This window comes from Callorhinus ursinus, unplaced genomic scaffold (genome assembly GCF_003265705.2).
Source record: "Callorhinus ursinus isolate GAN/ISIS: 27379988/994484 unplaced genomic scaffold, GSC_fseal_2.0 scaffold77, whole genome shotgun sequence".
In the NCBI taxonomy this organism is placed as follows: Eukaryota; Metazoa; Chordata; class Mammalia; order Carnivora; family Otariidae; genus Callorhinus; species Callorhinus ursinus.
The window spans coordinates 2,083,582-2,106,663 of NW_027397139.1; the positions used below are offsets into that span (position 1 = coordinate 2,083,582).

General features: G+C 64.5%; 1 protein-coding gene across 2 annotated transcripts; it reads left to right on the forward strand.

Moving 5' to 3' along the window:
• The first annotated feature begins 1,787 nt into the window (after nt 1-1,787).
• On the forward strand, nt 1,788-21,943 carry ZBTB7A (zinc finger and BTB domain containing 7A). Of its 2 annotated transcripts, none has more exons than XM_025861077.2 (3): nt 1,788-2,089; nt 11,784-13,072; nt 16,739-21,943. In XM_025861077.2, exons 2-3 carry the CDS (start codon nt 11,799-11,801, stop codon nt 17,235-17,237), a joined length of 1,773 nt encoding a protein of 590 aa, XP_025716862.1. In that variant the 5' UTR covers nt 1,788-2,089; nt 11,784-11,798; the 3' UTR covers nt 17,238-21,943. The 2 variants fall into 2 exon arrangements, with proteins under 2 accessions (XP_025716862.1, XP_025716861.1); XM_025861076.2 differs by lacking the exon at nt 1,788-2,089 and adding an exon at nt 2,892-3,339.
• The last annotated feature ends 1,139 nt before the right edge of the window (nt 21,944-23,082 follow it).

Here is a 23,082-nt window from a genome sequence, read left to right on the forward strand (position 1 = left end):
GTTCTCAGCTGTAGAGAAAGGGTGCGGGATATTTGAGACTGGGTGGTACAGGAGGGGAAACTGAGTACTGGCTGAGTGGGTGGAGCTTGGGGTGAGGTGGGGGGCGGTGAGACCCTTGAGGAGTAAGGACAGAGCATTAGTTATCTGCCGGAGTCCAGGCACAACCCTGAGACCTGCAAAGTGTCTTTCTGCTTGGCCCTTCTAATCCCAAGGCTGATGGCAGGGTGGTTTAAGGAAGGAAGAAGGGCTTACGTCCCAGGCAGGGTCGTTAGAGCAAAGTCCCTGGGTTCCACCCTCACCCGGGACCTTCGTGGCCCCTCCCTCGGTCCCTTCCCACCTATTAGGGGCTGGTTTCAGGCTGCAAGTCCTGGGGCTGTCACTTCCCCTCTGGGGGCCTCCCGGGTTTCCCCTTGAAGCCAAATTATTATTACAAAAGCCGATTCAACCCGTTTGGGAGTTGAAAGGCGCCTTTAATATGTTGTGCGTAGAAGTAATAAAGTACAAGGGGCGGTGGGAAGCTTTGAAGTCAGAGAAGGACAGACTGAGTCCACTTCACCCAAGTTTCCTGCCTGTAAGGTAATGGTGGTAATGATAATAGCAATAAATGAGTATAATGAGATTAGATGTTAGAATGGAGGTAAACAGGACCCCGGACAGAGCCAGCCACTCGAGAAGCGCTCAGTGAAAGGCAGCTATTAAGCAGGTGCCAGCCCTCTCCGTCCAAGGGAAGGAGGAAGGGGAAACTGAGGCCCAGAGACCCCACGCGGCGGGTCGCACCAGCCAGCCCTCCCCAGGCGCCTACTGTGTGCAGCGGGCAGCCGGCCGGGCCGGGTCAGGCTGTTCTCACCGCTCGTCCCCTCCTCCCCCTCCCCCGTCCCCCGCCGGACCTCTCCCACGACCGGGGAGGAAGTGGGAGAAATGGACAGGGAAAAAAGTTGGGTTGAGCCAACGCCTCCCCACTCCCCATCGCTGCCCCTCCGGAGCCACGCAGACCCTGGCGAGAGCGGCCCACAGGACCCAAACGTCCGGGGCCCGGTCCCCGTCCAGCCCAGCGGCCCGCAGTTGGGTGGGGGAACTCGGAGAGCCGGGAAAACAACCGCCCAGCCCGCCCCTCGCCAACCCCTTCCCCCGCTACGCCCCTGGCGCAGCGGGCGGAGGCGACTCTTTTATATAATCGCGGGCAGGCAGGTTGGCTGCTTCATTTAGGGACCCAGGAGCCCAGCGGACCCAAGCCGTCATTCGAAAACCCGCCCCCGGGTTCCCTCTGCGGCTGGGCAAACTGAGGCCCGGGGAGGGCCGGCGCCTGGCCCGGGTCCCCACTCCCTCGCCCCCCACCCACCCCCAGCAGCCCCGGCCGCAGCGACCCACGCCCGCGTCGGTCCTCGCGCACAGCCCTCCCCGCCCCCGCTGCCATCCTGCCACGCCCCGGGCGTCGGGGGCAAAGCCCGCGCCCCCCCGCGCCCGCCCCTGCGCAGAGGCTGGGGGCCTGTTTATCTGGAGGCCCCCACCCCCCCTCCACCCCGGGGGGCCCGCTCCCCCCGCGCCCCGGGGAGCTCTGGGGCCAGATAAGCTGGCAAGCTGGCACGGCGCCGCGCAGCGGGGCGGAGAGGTCATAGGAGGGGGGGCGCGCCGGGGGCGGGCTGGACCCCCCCCAACTTGACAAAACCTAATAACAGCCCGGTCTCCCCGGCGCAGCGGGCGAAGCCCCACGGGAGGGCAGAGACGTGGCAAGAGGGGACCTGCCGAGCCTGTTCTGGCCTCCGAGGCCAGGGTGGGGGGGGCGGGCTGGGCGTGGGGGGGGGCCGGCGGCTGCGGCACCTTTAAGACAAGGGAGGACCCCTCTTGCCCTCGGAGAAACCAGGAAGGGAGTCGCGAGCATCATACGGGGCTTTGGCTGTACTGTACAGTTACTGTAGGGGCAGTGACGCCGCCGCCGCCGCCGGAGCGAGGGAGCGACGAGGGGAGAGCGCGAGAGGCGGAGAGCGAGAGACGCGGACCCCGGAGGCAAGCGGCCGAGGAGCCCAGTCCCAACTCCGGGCCCCGGCCCCTCGCGCCCCGGCCCGGCCCGGCCCCGGCCCGGCCGCGCGAGGTAAGTCAGCGCCCGGCGCGGCCCCCCGCACGGGGTGCAGGGCGGGGACGGGCCGGGGGCGCTGCGCCCACCTCTGCCCTCTCGGGAAGGGGAGATCAGGGGAGCCGCGGACGTTCCGCAAGTTTCAGAGGAGGGGGTGGTTGGCAGCTGCCGGGAGGCTGGAGGCGCCCTGGATCCCGAGCGCGGGGAGGGGGCGCCGCCCGGGAAGGGGGATTGGGGGCGAAGTGCACGGGCTTGTGCCCCAGCCCCCCCCCCACCCGGGTGCATGGCTTTTCGGGGATCCCAGGCGCGCGGGGAGAGGGGGAGGGGAAGCGGGGCCGCATTGAGGGTGGGGGAAACCGGCGTGGGGAGATAGGGGGGCGCGTCGCGTGCTAAGTTTGCAGCTAGGTACTGGGGGTGCTCTCGCCCCCCGGGGGCCTATTCGGTGCTGCGTGCATACGTTGGAGTTGGCCAGGATTGAGCTCCATGGGGGATGGGGGGAGGGGGCTGAAAAAACAGGGAGGGGGGCTTTGCAAAGGAGGGGGAAGGGGTGGAGTGTCCTGGTGGGCGGGCGCGGCCGCGGGGGCTTCTGGACGTCGTAGTCCCCCTGCCGCTTGCGGTTGGCAGGTGGCAGGCGGCTCGGACTACAAGTCCCAGGGTGCCTCGCGCCGGCGGCCCGCCGCGGTCCGCGGGTAGGGGCGGTGCGGAGGAGGGGCGGTGAGCGGCGGGCCGGCGAACCAATGGGCGCGGACCGATCGCGCGGCGCGGCGCGGGGGCGGGCCGAGCCGGCCCGGGGGCGGGGCCTGAAGCCGGGCTCCCCTCGCCGGGGGCCGGTGGCGGTCCCCGGCTTCCGGCTGCGCGGCCCACGGGCCGGCCCCCTCCCCGCCCCGGGGCCCCTCCCCGCCTGGTTGTGTAACCGTCCCCAGCCCCCCTCCCCTCGGCCCCCCGCCCTGGGGGGGGGGTCACCCACCCGGCGCTCCCCGGGGAGGGCGGCGGCCCAACCGGCCGCGCGGCGCAAGCGAGCCCGGGGATGCGCGGCCTAGTGCAGGCCGGGCCCGGGCGTGGGGGAGGCGGGCGGGCGGACCCAGATCCGGGGTAATTTGCATCGCCCTCCCCCCAGCCCGGGTGGGGATTGGCCGCCGGCGGCGGGGGGTGGCGCGGGGCCAGGCTCACTGCCGCCTCCCGGCCCCTCGGAGGGAGCCAGCCCAGCCGCAGCCGCCGCCACCGCCGCCGCCGGGGCCGGGCCCCCTTGCCGCTGCCCCGGGAAGGAGGTAGGAGCCCCCCGCGCGGGCGGCGCGGCGGGGGCCCGCGGGCCGGGGCGGGGGCCGCGCGCTGCGGCCGGGGCGGGGGAGGGGGCCGCTTCCTGCCCCCGCCCGGGCCTGACTCAGCCTTGGGTGGGGGGACCGGCCTGGTCCCTTGCCCCGCCCGCGCGGCCGCGCGGCTCCGGCCCCCGGGGAGGGGGTGGAGAGCACCCCTCTCCCCCCGCCCGCGCCCCCAAAGCGCGTGACCCCTTCTCCTCTGGCTCGGACCCCCCTCCTTCCCCTTGACGCCACCACCACGTGCGAACCCTGAGCCCCGGCAGAGGAGGGGGTGAGCTGGTGGGATCCGGCCCCCTCCCTCGTTCTTCCTCCCTCCCTGGCTTGGGAACCAGCCCCCTCCCCCAGCCCTAGGCCTGGGAAGCAGGCAGGGACCTGAGCTGAGCGCTGGGGCTGGGTGCACCCCCAGGCACAGGCCTTTGCGGGTTCTGGGAGGCACTGCCCGCGCTGGCTGGCTGCGGGGGAGCCGGGTGGACCGCAGCAAGAGACTGCTGTCCAACGCGGCCGGGGCACCCAGTGGGCGCCCGCTAAATGTTTGGGGAATGTAGCCAGCAGTTGAGTGAGCGGCAGGGGGAGGCCGACAACTCGTCTCTCTCGCCCTAGCCAGGCGGCGGAAGTGAGAGAGCTGCTGGTGCCCCTTCCCCGGGCGTGCCCACCTGGTTCACCCATGGGTGGCGGGCTTGGTTTACTCCCCCCTCCTCCCTGCCAGCTGCCTCCGGGAGCAGGCCCGGCTGGAGAGGGCATCCGGGATTCCATGTCAGCACCCCCCCCCCCAACAACAGGGCCAGGGCGTAACCCTGAGTGTGCCGCTCCCACACTGGGGGGCCCTCGACAGGACCCGCTGATCACTTCCTATTGGCAGAGCTGCTCTTGGGAGAGGTTGGGGGAGTCCAGGCTGGGCCCTGTTGCTGCCCGGTGGCCGGCTCCGGGCAGGGGGCATTCCCCCCCCCCGGGGGCCACCCGCCCTCCCGCCTCCCCGTGGGGCCCCTGGAGCACACCGGGCCTGGCACTTGTCGGCTGGGCTCGGGGCTCTGTTTACCGCCTGCCATCGCTGTGGAGACGGGAGCCTCGGGGAGAAGGGGGGGCAGGAGCCAGTGACTGGAAGAGCGAAGCCCTGGGATCCGCATGCCTAATGAAGGAAAGAGGAGCCAACGGGGACACTGAAATTTTAATTCGTGGGTCACTTTGGGGGGGTATTTATTATTCAGTTCTGATTGGCTGCGTGGTGGCCAGTCAGCACCCTGGCCCGGGCCGGGCGCCACGAAACTCTCAGCGCTCGCAGGCCCTGGGAGAAGCCGCGGTTAGGGTGGCCTCAAGCGCTGGTGCACCCTTCGCTCTGTGTGGGATACTGAGGCCCGGCAGAGCTCAGCCTCCATCCAGTGGGGAAGGTTCCCGAGGCAGTAGCAAGTACCTGTGTTTGCTTTTTTCCTTGCTTTCTCTTCCTTGGGGCCCTCTGATCTATTGCTGGCGCAGGTTGGTGGCAGTCCCCATTGCCTTACGAGGAAACCAAGGCTGCGAGAGGAGCCTGGCCTGGCGCGGGGCTTACAGCAACCCGGGGAGCTGGTGGCGTGGCGGGGGGTGGGGGGGAGACCGAGGCCCAGGGGGAAGCAGAGAGCAGCCCAAGGTCACCACGCTAGAGCTGGGTCTGACCATCGTGGTCCTGCCTCCTGGCTCGGGACGAGGCCCACTCCTTCCTTCCTCTCAGCTGAGGGGCGCCCACCCACCTGTCTTCCAGAGGGCCTGGGGGTCGAGAGCAGGCGCCTGTAGGCCAAATGGAGCTTTCCTGAGGCTCATGAAACCCTTTGCGCAAAGAGGACAGAGAGACTCAGAGAGGGCCAGCAAGGTGCCCAAGGTCACACAGCATGAGCCCGTCCTCTCGCCTCCCAGCCTTCTGTGGCAGGCACTTTTACGGCTTTCTGGGGCCTTTCCCACCCCCTCTGAGCCACAGTCCCTCACCTTGGCACCTTGGCCCCTTGGCCCCTGGAGACGGGCAGGGCTCTCTGGGTTTTATGACCCATTATACCTGAGATGACCGAGGTCACCTCGAACAAGCCAAGTCTCAGGGCCAGCCCCTCTGCAGCAGAGCTGGCCCGAGGCCTGTGGGGGGTTCGAATGACGGCCCACTAGTTGCTCTGTGACCTTGGACAAGCCCCTCGGCCTTTGGGAGTCTGGGTGTCCCCCCTTGTAAAATGGGGTTATAGGGTATTCTGTGGGTGGTGCCTGAAGATCTACCTGTGTTCCTGTTCCTTCCCTGCCTCGTGGAGGGAGCACCCCGGTCAACTCAGGGCGCCACCGGGATTCTGCTGGAGTGTGTCGCCAGGCCAGCCACTTGAGACACGCAGCACCCGCACCTGTCACCTTGTGCTCCAGGCACCTGATGGGCCATAAACCACCCCGCAACAGCCCTGGGCAGTGGGGACCAGAGGAACAGGCTTGGGTGGGGGCCGGTGTGGTCCAGCCTCAGCCCAGCCCTCTCCTCCACCTGAGGTCTACCTGGGGAGGTCACTGCCCCTCTTGTCAGCCTCAGTCTTGCTGTCAGCCCAAATCTGTAGGCCTGAGGGTTTGGTCAGCCATTCCCCAGGAGCCCTAAGGAGCATTTGCTGGGTCCCTGCCGTGCTGGGTCAGGGCCTGGGAGAGCCCCTGCTGCATCCCTGTCCTGATGACTAGGGCTCCGGGGCCCCTGTCCCGGAGTTCACAGATGCCACGAGTTCACAGATGTCAGCCCGACTCCGGTCCTGCCCCAGGCGCCCTGTGTGACCTCAGGCAAGCCTCTCCCTCTTCTGGGCTATCACAAGGCAGCTCTGAGGGGGCATGAGAATAAGCTGTCCTCAGCTCCAAGGCCCCCAGGGGAGGGGGATTTAGTCCCTTGCTGGTGCCCCAGGGGTGGTGTGTGGCGGGGGCGGTATGGAGCCCTGGAAGGATCAGTTAGTACAGAGCCAGTGGGTCTGTGTTAAAATTCAGCTCTGTCGTGTGACCCTGGGCAAGTCCCTTACCCTTTCTTGAGCCTCAGTTTCCTGACCTGTAAAGTGGGGCAATGATTACAGACCCTGTAATGCTTGATGTTAGGACGTCAGCCACCCCCCCCCCCCCCCCCCCCCCCCCCCCCCCCCCCGGCCCTGCCCTGCCCTGCTGCCCTGGAGCCTGTGGGGGAGCAGCCCCTCCCCTCGGGGCCTGAGGCGGGAGCACCAAAGCACGGAAGATGCCCTGTGGAGAATCTGGCGCTTGTGAGGAGCATGGCCAAAGGACCAGCCGCTCCATCTGTCCCCCCAGCAGGCTGTGAACGGCCACTCAGTGGAAGTGTCCCCACCCACGCCTTTCTGGTTTAACTGGAAAACAAGGCCTCGTCCCACCTCCCACCAGGATGTGTTTGATGGGAGGGAACTTGGCGGGTTTGTGGGCACAGGACACTAGGGCCCCGATGGGCTGAGCTCCCCTCTGGGGCGTCCAGGCTGAGCCCTCTCCAGCTGCCCAGGCGGGGCACAGGGGTGGGGGTGGTGCAGGCACCTCCTGGTAACAAGCAGGCCTCGGGGTCTGGAGGTAGAGAGGAGTCCAGCTCCTACAGGCCACCCAGGCGTCTTAGGGCAGTTTGTACAAGCAGGTGCAGCCTGAGCAGGGGCGGGCTAGGAAGTGATGGGATTCTGTGAAACCTGGCTTTACTTACCCCAGGTGATGGGAAGCTCATTCCTTCTAACTCACCATGAACGGCTTCTCCCTTCCCTGGACTTCCTCTTGGAACCCAGTGCTGGTGTCAGGGCTGTTACTTCCTGACCCGTGACGGCACTCAAGAGCGTGGGAATAGGGTGAGCCTCAGCCCCACCCATGAGTTGGGGGTCAGATGGGATCCCCATGACCTCCTCATCGCCCCCCCCCCGCACACACACTTCCCACTGGGCCCGCAGCCTTCCTGCCTCTGGCCCTTTAAGGCCTGGGCAGGAAGCCCCTCCCCATTTAGGGCAATAAATGGACACATAAAATGGCCGAGGGCCTGTTTGCTGGTGTCTGGCCTGGAGGGAGGCCCATGAGGACAGGCGGGCTGGCAGCCCAGCAGCCACGCCGGGCCGTTGGTGCCCCCCACTCCCTAATTGGGACGCTGCATTCCTGTCCCATTAAACCCCAGGCCGGGGACCGGGCCAGGCAGGGATTGGCACCAGGTCAGGGCGGGGTTACCCGTTGGGACCAACCTTGCAACACAGGCCGCTGGCCTGTGAGGGGGCGGGGGCGGCTGGGCGTGGGCCTGGCAACCGCACCTGGGCACCAGACTTGCTGTGTGACCTTGGCCCGGCCACCCACCCTCTCTGGGCCTGGTTTTCCCCTCCAGGTGACGGCTCCTCTCCCCTGGCTTCCTCCTGGGGCCCCCCCCACACGCTCCCCTGACACATCGTTCGTTGGTGGGGAAGGGGTTGAATTCCTGCAGTAACGTTCAGAAGTTAAGTTCAGAACGCCCCATGCACAAGGAGGGGGACAGTAAACAGCCTCATTGGGCCTTTGGGGACCGGTGCGGGCACACAGTAGGTCCCCAGGAGGAGTTTGCCCAATGGGCGAGAGCGGGACCCTGGGCCTAGAGCAGCCCCAGTCCCCTTGCTGCTGTCATGACCTCTGAGGAGACCAAGGCAGAGAGGCACCGCCTCTTGCCCAGTGTCCTAGCCTTGGAAGTGCAAGAGCCGGGATGAGGGCCCAGGCTGCTGTGTGTGGCACATAGTAGGTGTCAGAGTTCCCTTTGGTTTCCTGTCGTACTGTCTGTGGGTGGGGGGTGGAAAGGCCTTGACCCCTCATTAGGCTGCACCCCGCTCCTCCAGGAAGATGTCAGGTGGCAGTTACCTGCCCACCCCGTGCTGGCCGCCCCCTCTCCTTCCTGAGGAGTGCAGGGAGGAGGAGGAGGAGGCCCGCCCCAGCCCTCACCTTGCGCCTGACCTTGGGAAGCCTGGTAGATGCAGCCTCCTCTCCCTGTCCCTCTCCCAGGCGCCCACCTCCGGGCCTTGGCCTCTGCTGTTGCCCATGCTCAGGACGCCCTTCCCACAATCCTGGGGTCCTTCCTGGGTGGCACCTGCTACTCCTGGGACCAGAGGAAGGCACTCGTGACCTTACCCTGGGGCCCCAGCATTTGAGTGGCTGCAGCTCGGGTCCGAGAGTCCGAGTCCCAGCCTGGCCGCTGGTCTGCTGTGGGATCTTGCCCGGGTCTGCTCACTGCTCTGAGCCTCTCCTCGTCTTTAGTAAAGCCCAGGGTTACCGCGGGAAGGATGAAGTCAAGATGCCTGGTTCGTTCCTCAATTAGTTCCTGAAATGTCCGGGGCACAGAGGAGGCCCCACAAGGGCCGAAACCGGCTTGGGTTCTGCTGCCTTGGAAAAAGTGCAGCAAGCAACCCCGGGTTAGATGGGAGGTGGGACCGGGGGGACCCCGCCAGCTAGGTGGATGGGGCTGGGTGTGGGCTCTCTCCAGCGCCTAGCTCTGTGGTCTTCGGGTCATCCGGTTTGCTGCGCCCCTACTGTGCATCCGCGGCAGTGGGGGTGGCGAGCACCGAGGGAAGGGGTGCCCCACCTCTAGCCCGGGAGGAGCCTGCTGAGGCCTGCCCCTCGGCCGCCGAGTCAGCACCCAGCGCCCCGGAAATCCCACGGAGGCGAGCGCGGGGGCGGAGCTCTGATGAAAGATGGGCTGGGTGGGTGTGGGCCTGAGCTCGGGGACCCTGGCCTGCTGCTGAGGGTGGGGACCTGGTCGGCGTGGGGGTGCGGCTTCCCAGAGGAGAGCAGTTTCATTGGATTGTCATTGCCAAGGAAACCACCTGGTGTGGGGGCACCTGCTAGGTGCCAGGTGCCAGCCGGGCCTGTTAGAGCACGGGAAGCCACAAGGCTCTCCCGGTGAGAAGATGAGCGGTGCACAGTGCGTGTTCTGCAGACGGGGCTGTTTATTGCCCCGAGCCCACCTGACCCAGCAGGGGGGCTCAGCCGCCCTGCCCTCCCTCCCGTCTCATGCGGTCTTCTGCCTCTTTAGAGGGAGGGCCGCAAGAGGCCTGGGTGGGGGCAGTGGCCCAGGGCGTGGCGGGCAGGTGGCATGTGTTCCTGGAGAGAGGGTGTGGGCCAGGTGTCTGCAGAGCCAGTTTAGTTTCCAGGGTGAGGGACGAGGTGACGGCTTGCTGAGCCGGTGGGGGGAGCGGGGAGGTGGGAGGCCAGACCCTGCGGGTCAGGCTCGCCGGGCGCCCTTGGCCAGGATTCCGAGTGTGTCTGGGCCTTTGTGTTCTCTTCTCTCGGTGGGGGTCATGCTGCTCTCACGGGGAGGGGGGGGGGGTTCTTTGGCCGGCATCCATCTTCCCAGGCCGGGCCCTTTGGGGGAGGATCCCTTATGGTTATGTGGGGAAAGAGAAACTCTCGGACCCCGCGCAGACCCCCAGTCTTGGTCCGGTGCCGCATGCCAGGTCTGAGGCCCAAGCTTGCCTCCTTCCCAGCTGGGTGGTTTCCAGCGAATGAGAGCCCCGGCATCTTCAGCCTTGATGTAGGGCTGTGCCAGCCCCCTTGCCCGGCGGCCTCAGTGCCCGTGGGAAGGTGGAGGCGGAGCGGCCCGTGGGGGGGTGGCTGGTGAATCATCTGAACCATTTCAGGTCCCGACCTCGAGGCCCCCAGAGACACCTTGGTCCAAGGGGACGCCGAGGCACCTGGGGGCACAGTGGTGAGCAGGGCCAGGGTGGCCATCTTGAGGCGGATCAGAAAGGGGTGAGGAGGGCCGAGGCCAGTCTGATCCGGAGCCCATCTGCCCACTTGCTCCCTGGGGCCTGGGGCCAGACAGCAGATGGTGGCAGGGGGTGGAAGCCGCCATAGGGGCTCCTCCGAGGCTTCCTGGGGCTGAGCCCCAGATGGGGTCAGCCCCCCATCTTCCTGCCCCCCGCAGCCCCATTTTGGCCCCCCCCCCCCCCCCCCGCCCGCCCGCCAACGGGCTGGCGGAACAGAGCGGGGAACGGAGCAGCTGGTGTGGTCAGCGGGGAAAGGGGGCGGGCTGCAGAGAGAGGCGTCCTGGGAAGTGTAGTACGTGCCTGGGTGGCCGCACAAAGGCCTCTGTGTCAGCCCCAGGGCGGCCCAGGGTTGGGACAGTCCCGCCCTGGCCTTGGGTCTGGCCATACCAACCCTGGGGTCCTTTGCCAGGCTGGCCCCTCAAGGCAGGAGGGATCTGGTTTCGACCTGTGTTGGGCTGCTCCGCACGGGGGGCTGGGGGTTCCTGAGGTGGCCAGGGAAGGCACAGCTTCATCCCTGCACCGGGAGATGTCCGGGGGCTCTGTCCTGAGAGCTGACCAGCCAGAGGAATGTGGGTTGTGTTGGGTGGCTTGGGGCAGCCGGGTGCTCCCCAGAGAGGGTGGAGGGGTGGGGACAGGAGCCAGAGGGTTGCACAAGCGCCCGGGTGGGTGGATGAGTCACAGCCCAGGGGAAGGCGGAAAAAAGGAGTGGAGGAGAGGGGCAGGACAGACAGAATGCCGCCCCCCGCCATGGCCCGCTCTTCCAAAGGCCTCTGTCCATTTGACGGATGGGGAGACTGAGGCCCTGGGCCGGAACAGCAGTGGCCAGGGTCGCCAAGAGTTGGGGAGGGGCTGGGTGGGCCTGAGGTGGACAGGAAGCCCCTGTCCCCCTTGTTTCACCTTTGTGCGGTTCAGCCTGGGTGGGCCGGGAAAAGGAGTGTCAGGCCATTCCCCCATTACTCGACCAAGGCCAGACTGCGCGGTGGGGCCTCCCCGGGGCAGGAGGGGGTTTGTTGTGCCGTTGTCGCTGGCTTTGCCCCTCCGGGGCACGCCTACGGCCGGTTGACCCCAGCCTGGTGTCTGGGTCTCGGCTTCTCCCTTTCCCTCTGACTCAAGAGCCCCCCAGCCCAAAGAGAACCGGGCCTCACTGGGAGGCAGGAGTGAGGGTCAGAGAGGCCAGGGGGCCAGGCGGACACAGACCCTCAGGTCATGCAGCCAAGATTTGAGTTGGGCTGCAGCTGCAGGGCCGCTGGCACAGCTCCTGCCTGAGTCCTGGTTTCTCGCCTCCCACCGTGGGGATGGTGCTGCCCGGAGGCCTGCTGGGGGCTCGGGTGTGATGGCACACAGTGGGTGCCTTGGGTCCCTGCCTCCTGGGAGGCTGTGGGCGGAAGCCAGCGCTCGGACGCGTTAGGAAGCAAGTCACGTGAGGCATTGGTTGAGCACCTACTGTGTGCTCATCCCACCTCAGCTCAGCCCTTGGACGAGTAGTGCAGTGGGCCCTCTAGTGGAGGAGAGGGCGCCAGGGTCCGTCTCTGAAGCACCCGGCGTGGGTTTTGCCAACGGATGACACGGAACTGGCGCCCAGCTGGGAAACTGAGGCTGGGGGCGGGGCGCTCCTTTCCGAGGGTCTCCGGCCCCGGCCGGCGTCCCTCACCGGCACCCCCTCCCTCCCTGGCGCTGCAGGTCTCGGCGCGGAAGATGGCCGGCGGCGTGGATGGCCCCATCGGGATCCCGTTCCCTGACCACAGCAGCGACATCCTGAGCGGACTCAACGAGCAGCGGACGCAGGGCCTGCTGTGCGACGTGGTGATCCTGGTGGAGGGCCGAGAGTTCCCCACGCACCGCTCCGTGCTGGCCGCCTGCAGCCAGTACTTCAAGAAGCTGTTCACGTCGGGCGCCGTGGTGGACCAGCAGAACGTGTACGAGATCGACTTCGTCAGTGCCGAGGCGCTCACGGCTCTCATGGACTTCGCCTACACGGCCACGCTCACCGTCAGCACGGCCAACGTGGGCGACATCCTCAGCGCCGCCCGCCTGCTCGAGATCCCCGCCGTGAGCCATGTCTGCGCCGACCTCCTTGACCGGCAGATCCTGGCGGCCGACGCGGGCGCCGACGCCGGGCAACTGGACCTCGTAGATCAGACCGACCAGCGGAACCTCCTCCGGGCCAAGGAGTACCTCGAGTTCTTCCAGAGCAACCCCATGAACAGCCTGCCCCCTGCCGCCGCCGCCGCCGCCGCCGCCGCCGCCTTCCCCTGGTCTGCCTTCGGCGCGTCCGACGACGACCTGGATGCCACCAAGGAGGCCGTGGCCGCGGCCGTGGCTGCCGTGGCCGCCGGCGACTGCAATGGCTTGGACTTCTACGGACCGGGACCACCGGCCGATCGGCCCTCGGCCGGGGATGGGGACGAGGGCGACAGCAACCCAGGTCTGTGGCCAGAGCGGGACGAGGACGCCCCAGCCGGGGGCCTCTTCCCGCCCCCTGTGGCCCCGCCGGCCACCGCCACGCAGAATGGCCACTACGGCCGGGGTGGGGAGGAGGAGGCAGCCTCGCTGTCGGAGGCAGCCCCCGAGCCGGGCGACTCTCCGGGCTTCCTGTCGGGTGCGGCCGAGGATGGGGACGGGGACGGGCCCGACGCGGACGGGCTGGCGGCCAGCACGTTGCTGCAGCAGATGATGTCATCGGTGGGCCGGGCGGGGGCGGCGGCGGCGGGGGACAGTGACGACGAGTCGCGGGCGGACGACAAGGGCGTCGTGGACTACTACCTGAAGTACTTCAGCGGCGCCCACGATGGGGATGTTTACCCGGCCTGGTCGCAGAAGGTGGAAAAGAAGATCCGGGCCAAGGCCTTCCAGAAGTGCCCCATCTGCGAGAAGGTCATCCAGGGCGCCGGCAAGCTGCCGCGGCACATCCGGACCCACACCGGGGAGAAGCCCTACGAGTGCAACATCTGCAAGGTCCGCTTCACCAGGTGAGCCGGCGGCACCGCGGCGGGGGCGGCGGGGGCGGCGGGGGCCCTTTGCTTCAACTGCAGCCACGTGTGGACCCCTCCCCCGCCACACACATACACCACCTGCGCGCGCAGGAGCGGCGCTGTCCTGCCTGGAAGGGTGCCTCCTCCGTTTCTGGGCGCCTGCCTCCCCTGCACCCCTCGGGACCAGCCTTCGGCTGGGGGGAGAGCTCAGGCCCTCACCAGGGTGAGCGTGCGGGCGGCGGGGCCGAACCACACGAGGCTTGAGGGAAGGCGCAGGGAGTCGCTCTTCTTTTTCCGGGGGGGTGGTTCTTCTCGACTGCGCTGGAGGCAGATGTTTGCCTTGGGAGAGGGTGGCTGCCCCGTGGGGCGCGGGGAGCCCGTGTGATCTCCTTGAGTCCCCCGGGAGCCCTGAGGACTCGCTGTCTTCAGCCAGCACTTATGGAGCACCTGCTGGGTGCCGGGCCCTGTTCTAGGCAGCGGGGACCCAGAAGTGCAGAGACACACTAGAGACCCTGTGGGGGCGATGGGGCGCATCTGAGATCAGAAACCACGGAATTGGTAACGCGAGTTGGCAGAGCTGCAGAGAACAAGGTTGGGGGGCGGCAGCTGTTTTAAACAGAGAGCTGAGACCCCGAGGAGGCAAGGGGAAGGCCAAGTGAACAGCTAGTGCAAAGGCCCTGAGGCCAGTGGAGCTTGGGGGTCGCCACAGCCCGTGGAGGGAAACGGGCCTAGGAGCCACTGGGCTTGGTCTCTAGGCAGGAGGAGTTGGAGGCCAGGCTAAGGGAATTTGTGGTTGGATCTTAAGAGTCCAGAGCTGGCTGGTTGGGCCTCGTGGGCCAGCCCAGTGGGGGTGGGGGGCTGGCGTGCAGGGGCCTGGCCAGGCTGGGTGACTCAGCATCACCCCCTACCCCCACCCGCCCTGGGGTTCCCCCAGCCACGCCCACCCAGGCTGAAGAAAGAGGCCATTGTCCCAGCTTCCCGGCCCTGCCCCATGGGGACAGGACCTAGGGGCCGACCCCTGGCCCCCTCCCCAGCAGGCCAGGAGAAGAGGGTGTGGCCCAGACCGCAGGGCCCAGGAGCCCAGGCGAGGGGCAAAGGGTGCCAGCTGGGAGGGAGGCAGTCTAGTTGGTGGCCCAGCTCCCGCCCCTTCGGTAAGATTGGGGTGCTGGTAGTCTTGGGGCCTGCCTCTTCCTCCAGACAGGAGTCCTAAGGTGGCTGTGGGCCCTGCCCGCAGGGGTCTCTGGGCCCAGGAGGGGCAGCCTGACAGAGGCCCAGCAAGCCACGGTCTGGAGAGGTGACCAGGCTGAGCAGAGGCCTGGAGCCCCCCCCCCCCGCTCGCCCCAGCACCCCTAAGCACAGGCCGGAGGCGGTTTCATTCCGACCTGCTGTTCTCTTGGCCACCCCCCCCCTGCCTCGGGCTGACCCTGTTTGCCAGTCAGGGAAACTGAGTCAGGGAGAGGGCCACCGGGCTACGCCTCTTGCCCCCATGTGCCCACCCGGCTCCTCTTTGCCCCCAGCCCAGGGCCCCGGCCCCCACGCCTTCCTCCAGGCCAGGGAGCCCAGGGGCCCCTCTGAGTCACACTAGAGAGTTGAGTAAGCGGGACCTGTGGCAGCCGGGGCTATAATTACCCAGACCAGGGCTTGGGGTGACGAAACAGGCTGCTTCCACCCCCACCCCACCACCGTGCGGCCCCTGACCCACTGTGCAACTTGGGGCAGGCCACTTTCCCTCTCTGAGCCTCTGAGTCTCACCTGGGGAGATTTCTGCACACTGCTCGAACAGTCCGAGCCTCTACTGTCCCCTCTGGACCTGGCCCCGGGCTGGGACCTGGGCAAGGCAGCTGGAGGACCACGTTAGTGGACTTAGAGGGGGTGAGAGGAGAGGAGCTTGGCAGTTGCGTCCCCTCACTGCTGACAGACCCGGTCAGTCTGGGGAACGATGAGTTCACTGTGGCCTGAGTTCTTCTGACGCACATAGAAGAAATAAGGCTGGAGAATGGGCAGGGGTGTGGTTGCAGAGGGCCAGGCCTTGACCCTCAGAGCAGTAAGGAGTCGAGAAAGCGTTAGAGCAGGTAAGGACACCAGCTGTGTGAGTGATTCCAGAGGGAGGGACCTGGGGCTAGACGAGCCTAGGGGAGACCGAGTCTTTGTCTGAGGGGTGGGAAAGGCTTCCTGGAGGAGGAGGGCAATTGATATGGGGCTTTGAAGGATGAATAGGAGTTTGTCAGTCCTGGCACTGACCAGTCTGGGGCGTCTGAAAAGTGAGAGACCCAGGGCATCTCGTACGTAGGGTGCAAGAGGCCGCAGCGAGGAGTGGGTCAGATGCTGGCCAGCGCTCCTGAGACCCAGGTGTCTCTGCCCCTGCTGGTGGGTCCAGGCAGGAGTCCTCTCCTGTGACTGTAGACCAACACAGTGCAGTAAAGCATCATGTGAGTCACCTCTGTGATTTTACATTTTCTGATAGCCGCATTTTTAAAAAGTAAAAGGAACAGGTGAAAGTAATTTGAATCGTATTTTACATCCTTTTTTTTTTTTTTTTTTTACATTTAACATGTAGCCAATGTGCCAAATCATAAATGAGCTTTTTTTTGCATTACATTAAGCAGATGAAGCCTTCAGGATCTGGGGTGCCTTTTGCACTTCTAGCGCATCTCAGTTGGGTCGGGCCACATTTCAAGGGCTCGGGGCCACGTGTGAGCAGTAGCTGCTGTGGGCGACTGAGCAGCAGCCGGCCTGTAGTTGCTTTGGGCTGAGACGCTGACCAGCTTTGTGGGCCAAAAGGCCCCCGGCTGAGCGGGGTCCATGCTGTTCCCTATGGGGCAAGATGGGCAGAGAGGGGTCCCGGAATCACGCAGACCCTGCTGTCTTGGGGGTCACAATCCAGTCAGGCAGACAGAGGAGGAACAAGGAAACCCGCACACAGATGAAGAGTCGATGGTGGTGGTATGAGGGACATGGGGTGGGGTTAGGCTGTAGCAGCGGGGAGTGGCCTCTCCGAGGAAGTGCCGGTAGAGCTGGAATTCAGATATGAAGATCTGGGAAGAAAGTGCTCCAGGCAGCAGGAAGAGCATGTGCAAAGGTCCTGAGGTAGGCGCGTGCTTAGCATGTTGCGGTGACAGCTAGGAAGCCAGTGTGGCCAGAGCAGAGAGCGGCGGAGGTGCTGGGAGAGTTGACAGGCACTGGGGGCAGCGGGGTGGAGACTTGCCGCCCCGGGATGCAGGACTTTCAGTGTTAAAAACCAGGACAGCTGGCCATCCTCTTTTACCAGACCCCCCTCCCCCGCCCCCAGCATCCTGCCTTGTGCCCTGTAGTGTATTTCAGCCCCTGGAATAGAGCCTGGTACTCAGCAGGCACTCCATAAATGCCCCAGGAGGGAAGGCCCTTATCGTCGTCCTCCTGTGGATAAGAAAAGGGGTTCAGAGAGGTTCAGTCATTTGCACGAGACCACACAGCAAGTGGGGTGCGAGGCCTTTCTCAGTCCCCGTGGGCCCTCGGTGCACCCCCCCCCCCCGCACCATAATGCCCAGGACTGTCCCTGCTCGAGCGCCGACGTCCCCCAGCCCCAGCCCGCCTGCCCCAGCCCTCTCCAACTCCGGGCCAGTGCGGGGGCGGCTGGGGGGCCCCCAGGCGGTGCCCACTGACCCGTCGCCCCCCCCCCCACAGGCAGGACAAGCTCAAGGTGCACATGAGGAAGCACACGGGCGAGAAGCCGTACCTGTGCCAGCAGTGCGGGGCGGCCTTCGCGCACAACTACGACCTGAAGAACCACATGCGCGTGCACACGGGCCTGCGCCCCTACCAGTGTGACAGCTGCTGTAAGACCTTCGTCCGCTCCGACCACCTGCACAGACACCTCAAGAAGGACGGCTGCAACGGCGTTCCCTCGCGCCGCGGCCGCAAGCCCCGCGTGCGGGGCGGGGGGCTCGGGGGGCCCGACCCCTCCCCGGGGGCCGCCGCGCCGCCCGGCGCCCCGGCCCCGCCCGGCTCCCCCGACGCCCGGCGCAACGGCCAGGAGAAGCACTTTAAGGACGAGGAGGAGGACGAGGAGGCGGCCAGCCCCGACGGCCTGAGCAGGTTGAATGTAGCGGGCGCCGGCGGAGGGGGAGGCGGCGGGGGCGCCGGGCCCACCGCCGATGGCAGCTTCGCGGCCGGACTTGCCTGAAAACCAAAAAGAGAAAACAGAAACCCGAGAGAGAGAGAGAGAGAGAGAGAGAGAGAGAGAGAGACAGAGAGAAAATCACCCACCACCCCCCAAAAAACACAAAAAAAGAAAATCTATCTATATACAGATATCTATATATATATATACAGATATATATATGAGGCGTCACAGAATCTAGGGTAGTGCTTTTCTCAGATTTTTCTCCTTCATGATGTTCTCTCCCTCCACGGGGACCCTCGCCCCTGCTCCGGCTCCCCGTCCCCCCCCCCACCCCGTCGATGGGTTTCGGGGCTCGGTTTGGGGTTTTTGTGGGACATAGAGATTCGGAGGCCCCCTGGACATCCCCCGGCATGGAGCCTGGGGTCCCCTCTGAGGCCTGGTCAGGGCCCCAGGCCCCTGGTGGGGGTGAGGGTGGCCACGGGGGGCTGGGGGTGGGGGCGGGCTTTTGTTTTCATCCCCTCGCTGGTTTCTAGGAGTCTTTCAGACAGGACCTTAAACGATCTCTGTCCGCTGTGAGCGGACGTTAAAATGCACCCTGTCCCCACCCCCACCCTCCTTCCTCAGGGCACTTACTAAGTGGGGGTCTCCCCCCCTCCATCTCCCCGATGGCCTCCCCTCCTCCCGTTCCTGCCTGTGGTCCTCTGTGTCTCCTGGCCGATGGGACACAAATCTATTTATTTCCAGGCCTGGAGAGAGGGGGGCGGGGGGCGGGGGGGGGCAGGGCGGCGGCGGGGGGGGGGCAGGGCGGCTCCCAGGGGCTGCCGCCGCCTCCCTTCACGGCACTTACACCCCGGCGGACCCCTACCCCGGACCGCTGCTCAGGGCGCCCCGCTCCCCCCCCGCCGCCCAGCCGCGCTCCCTGACCCAGGCTGCCCAGACCCCACGAGACGTTTGGAGATTCAAAACTTTTTTGTCTTCGCCCTCCCCTGCCCCTGCCCTCTCCCAAGTTTTTAAAGCACTTTTTAGATTTTTTTTCTTTTCCTCCTTAAAAACAAAATTTATATATAGATATATATAGATATATATATATAAAATATACTTTCCTCAGAGGAGCAGGCAACAGTGTGGGGTGGACGAGCCCAGAGCAGAGGGAGCCCAGGGTCTCATGGTGGCAGGGAGGAGGGGAGAGAGTCCAGAAGTTCCAGTGTCACAAAAGCAATAAAAACAAGATTTTACAAAATGAAAGGAAAAAAAACAAAAAAACAAAAAAACAACAAAAAAAAAAGACAACCAACCACAAATAGAAGTCTTGGCACTTTGTAACAGAACGGGTACTACACTTTATCTTAATTCTTAATTTAAAAACATGTTTACAAGTTACAACCAACTTCTATGAAAAGTCGAAAAGACAAAAAAAATAAATAAAAGAGAGAGAGCGAGAGAGAGCGAGCGAGCGAGAGAGCAAAAAGAAATTCCTAAAAGTCAATTTATTTTTGTACAAAATAATAAAAAAAAAAACCCACCACAGACGCAGAATCCACTTCTGTTCCCCGAGGTGAGGAGGGGGTCAGGAAGGCACGGGGGCGAGGTCTTCTGAGGTGGTCTTCGTGCTTTGCCACGGGGGCCTGCCCTGCAGGCAGGACCGTGGGGTTTTTGTGTTTCTGCCGTGTCCCCCCCACCCCCCACCCCCCACCCCACTCCTGTCCCTTTTTGGTTCTGATTTGGAGATGTCTCATCACCCGCCAGCCACACAGTGGCCGACCCGTGTCCGCGGGGACCTTCCTTACTGACTCCCCAGCTCAGGGACGGGCCCGAGAGAGGGCTGGCCTTCCGACCAGCCGGAGCAGCCCAGCCCCCAGCCCCACGCCCCCTCCCTGCCGCCCCTGCCCTCATCCCTTGCCCACTTCGGGGCTCCCCGCCCTCCAGCATGGCCGCTTTTCCTTGTGGCCACCAAGGAGCCGCCATCTTGGACATGCCATCCCCGTCGAGGTGGGTGACGGGGCCCCACCTCCAGGGCCTTACCCCCCCCCCCCAAGCCACCCCTCTTTTTATTCAAAGGCACTGACTGTAATCTGGGGGCTGGCACCTGCCTCCCCCCAGCCTCTGGCTCCCCAAAGGCCCGGTATTGACCGAGCCACAGGCCACGGACAGGGGGCCAGGGCTGGGGGGACCGTGTTGCCAGAGGCCAGGGCACCCTCACCCCAACGCCCTCTCGCATATGCAATGCCTAGCGTGGGACCCTGTAAATAGACGCCCTGCCAAGCCGAGACCCTTCCCCATCAAAGCCCAAGGTGAGGGGTGCCCCTGCTCCCCCCCCTCCAGCTGCTGGCCCGTCTCTCCGCGCCCCTTTGCTCTGTGACACAGACTCCGTCTTCTCGTCTTCTTTTTCTTTCTTTTTTTTTTTTTTAAAGGGAAGCTTTTTAAGAAGGCAACTTTCATCATTGTTTCTACAGGATAGTTTTCGTGTCCCACCCCACCCCCGAGCCCGTCAGCCCCCCAAATGTCTCAGGACCCCCCCTCCTGAGGGGGGGTGGCAGGGGAGCCCAGGGCCGGGTGGCCTTGCTCACACCCCGGTGTCACGGAGTGAGCTCTTTCAGAGAACCATCTGTGGAGGCCAAGCAGAGAGCTCGGGCGCCCAGGCCAGGGACCTCCCCCCCCACCCCAACCCCAGCTGAGAGGTTCCCTGAGGGGACAGCCCTCTCCCCCCTCCCCCACCCTACCCGTATACCCCCTCGCAATAAAACCAACTGAAAAATCACAGCTGTCGTCCTGGCCAGTGGGGGCGACTGGACTTGGGGGATTGAGGCCTCTGGGACTATGACGGGGGCAAGGGCTGAACCCCCGCCGAGCACACTTTTAACACAAACTTCCTCGGGAATTGCACTAAACCCCTGCCCCTAGCTCTGAGCTCAGCTTCTGACAGCCCTGCCCACCCACTCCGCCTTAACCCCTCTCCTGCTGCCCGCCAGCCCGTCCTAGGGCCGCAGCGTCTGCATGGGCCCAGCGCTGGGACCCCAGCCCCCCCAACTCTGCGCAATCACATACTGTATATAGACGTGGATCGATTTTATTTTTATTCTTTAAATTAAGGTCGTGATAAAGTGTTGCCAAAGATACTGCTGAATTCTCGCGTTTCAGGAAACAAACAAACAAAAAATATTTGAGGGGGAACGTGCTGACTGGTCAGAAGGGACACAGCAAAACGTTTTTTTGTTTGGTTGTTTGGGGTTTTTTTGTGTTTTCTTTTTTTGGGGTGTTTTTTTTTTTTTTAACTGCCTGGTACAAAAAAAAAAAAAAAAAGAAAAGAAAAACAAAGCGAAATTGTTATTTCCATCATCTTGGTGAAGTTGCGTGGATGTGTGTTGTGCGCGCGTGTGCAAGAGTGAGGTCCCGGCCTGGGGCTCCGGGTTGGGGGGCTCTGGGGGGCGCTCGGGGTTGGGGTGGCGGAGGCCCCCCTCCCCCGAGCTGTCCACCGGCCTGCAGGACCTGGGAGAGAGAGGTTAACACCCTTGCTACTCCTCCCTGCCTAGCCCCCCACCCCAACCCTGACCCCGCCTTTTGAGATTAAGAAAAAAAAAAACAACCACACACACACACACACACACACACACACACACACACGCACACACACACACACACACACACACACACAAAACCTTAAAACCCAGTGAATGTAAAGTGCCGGAGCAGGCCCAGCCTGGCGCAGGTGTGGGCCTGCGCCCAGCCGGGGCTCCAGCAGGCCGTACCAAAGTCTGCCCCCGTTGGGTGGCTTGCCCAGGAGACCCCATGTGGCCATCTCATCCCGTTTCCGTTTGTACATGGCTGTCCCTTTGCTTCCTTCCGGGGGGAGGGGGTCTCAGGTGGGAGGGGAGGGTCCCGCAGTCAGTCCCTTCCAGGGCCCTCTGGGGAGTCTTTGCACTACTGAGACCCTTTGACAGGTGGCCGGAGTCGGGGGTGGGGGGGGCAGTGGCGGACGTGTGGCACGCGGTGGGACCGAGACAGGGGCCGGGGCCCGGGGACCCCCCCCCCCCCAGGACCGAGGCAGTCCAGGCAGCCGGGATTGTAGGAGGCCAGACAGAGTGAAAGGAGAAGCAGGACAAAAAATTTTAAAACCAACAAAAAAAAGCAAAAATCCTATTTTTTGAGAAAGAAAGATATTTATATTTGCAGTTTTATTTTAAAAAGTTATTTAAGCTGAGGAAGCAGCCTTCCTGGAGGGGTGGCTGGCGTAGGACGGGTCAGGGCCTGGGGGCTCAGGTGCCCCGGGAACCATAACCTCAGAGTTAAGACTAGCTCGCACTAAATACATAGATTTACATGGGGGGTGGGCGGGCAGGGCCAGGAGATGGAGGGGGCCGGGGAGACCCCCGTCCCGGAGTTGAGGCTGCCTGGAGGCCGCGGCCAGGGGTTCAGATACCCAGGTTCCCCCCTGCCCCGCCCAGGCCCGGATACGAGGTGCCTTGGACTTTGGGGGGGCCGGGCCTGGTGAATGGGGGGCAGGGGCGGCGCCCCGGGGCACAGAGCACAGAGCAGACATTCCATAGACTGTATTTGAGAGTCTTTATAAAAGTGTGGGAGATTTAAAAAAAAAATCAATTGATAAAAATGCACTTTTTGGGGGTGGGGGGGAGAAGCTTTAAAAGTAATAAAAAAAAAAAAACAAAAAGACAAAAGATGAAAAACCAGACAAAAAAAAATCATTTTTCTTGTACATAAAAAACCACTAAACGCAGCCTGTTACGAATGCTGCTGCCTCATTTGCCTGATTTTGATGTTCTTTGTGTTTTGTTCGGTGGGTGGGGGGGGAGGCTGGGGAGCGGGGACGGAGGGCCCGGGGGGCCCCTTCACCAAGGGTCTGGCTCTTAAGCGCCCACACCAGTTGGGGCCCCATGCTCAGCCTGACCCGTCCTGCCAGGCCTGGGAGGCAGTGTGGGAGCTGGCCTCTGGGCTCCCGGGCTGGGTGGGGGTCCCCAGCATTGGCAGGCCCGGGGCCCCTATGCCCCGGCTTGGGCAGGTGGCACCAGGAAGGGGCCCCCAGGGGCGGGCAGGGAGAACTGGCCCGACAGGCTTCTCGGTCACCTCCAGCTCCAGGGTTTCTGGAGGCCGGGGGCGGGGCGTCTGGTTGGGGAGCCCCAAGTCTGTTGGAGGTCCCCGGGTGCGGCCCCACGTTGGGCCCCATGACATGATCAAGGATCGGCGCTGGCCGCTCCCCTGACATCGCCCCCAGGAGGAAGGGGGGCCGTTGCCCACCCACGACGAGGGGTCCCGGACTGCAGCCTCCACGTCCGGGTTGGGGTTACCAAACGTGGCCACTTTCAGGGCCCCGAGTGGGGAGTGGGGGGTGGGTGATGGAGGGGACCGAGGGGCGGGATGGCCATGCCACAGCCTGGGAGAGCACCAGCGAGGGCTCGGGGAGGGATTCGGGGTCCCGTGGGGACAGACGCAGGCAGAGTGGGGGTGGGGCCGGCGGCCTGAGGCAGCCACCGGCCCACCAGGGCCTCTTCCCACGTGCCCTGTGTCGCCCCTACCCCTGCTAGGAGGGAGGAGTCTTGTTTTTAACTGAAATAGTACTCACACAAGACTCATCCTGCAGCCTATTCCAGGAACCCACCCCTGTCTGGTTTCAGAACATTCCATCCCCCCAGAAACCCATCCCTGTTAGTAGTCACCCCCACACACTGTCCCGCGAGCCCCCTTCCCGTCCGTGGACGTGTCACCACGTGGACTCACACCCCGTGTGGCCGTCTGTGCCTGGTTCCCTCCCTGAGCGTCGTGGGCTCGGGGTCCGGCCCCGGGGCAGCGCGTGGGGGCCCCTCGCTCCTGCTCGCGGTCGTGGGATGTGCCTGCACGCGGTGGACACCCTTTCCTTTATCCGTCTGCCTGTCGCCGGACACGGGGCTGTTTC

Bases quoted from the DNA above. Each gene is read 5' to 3' on its own strand.
- ZBTB7A (XM_025861077.2), top strand. From the start codon at position 11,799: ATGGCCGGCGGCGTGGATGGCCCCATCGGGATCCCGTTCCCTGACCAC. The intron at 13,073-16,738 runs GTGAGCCGGCGG...CCCCCCCCACAG, and splicing joins TGCAAGGTCCGCTTCACCAG to GCAGGACAAGCTCAAGGTGC.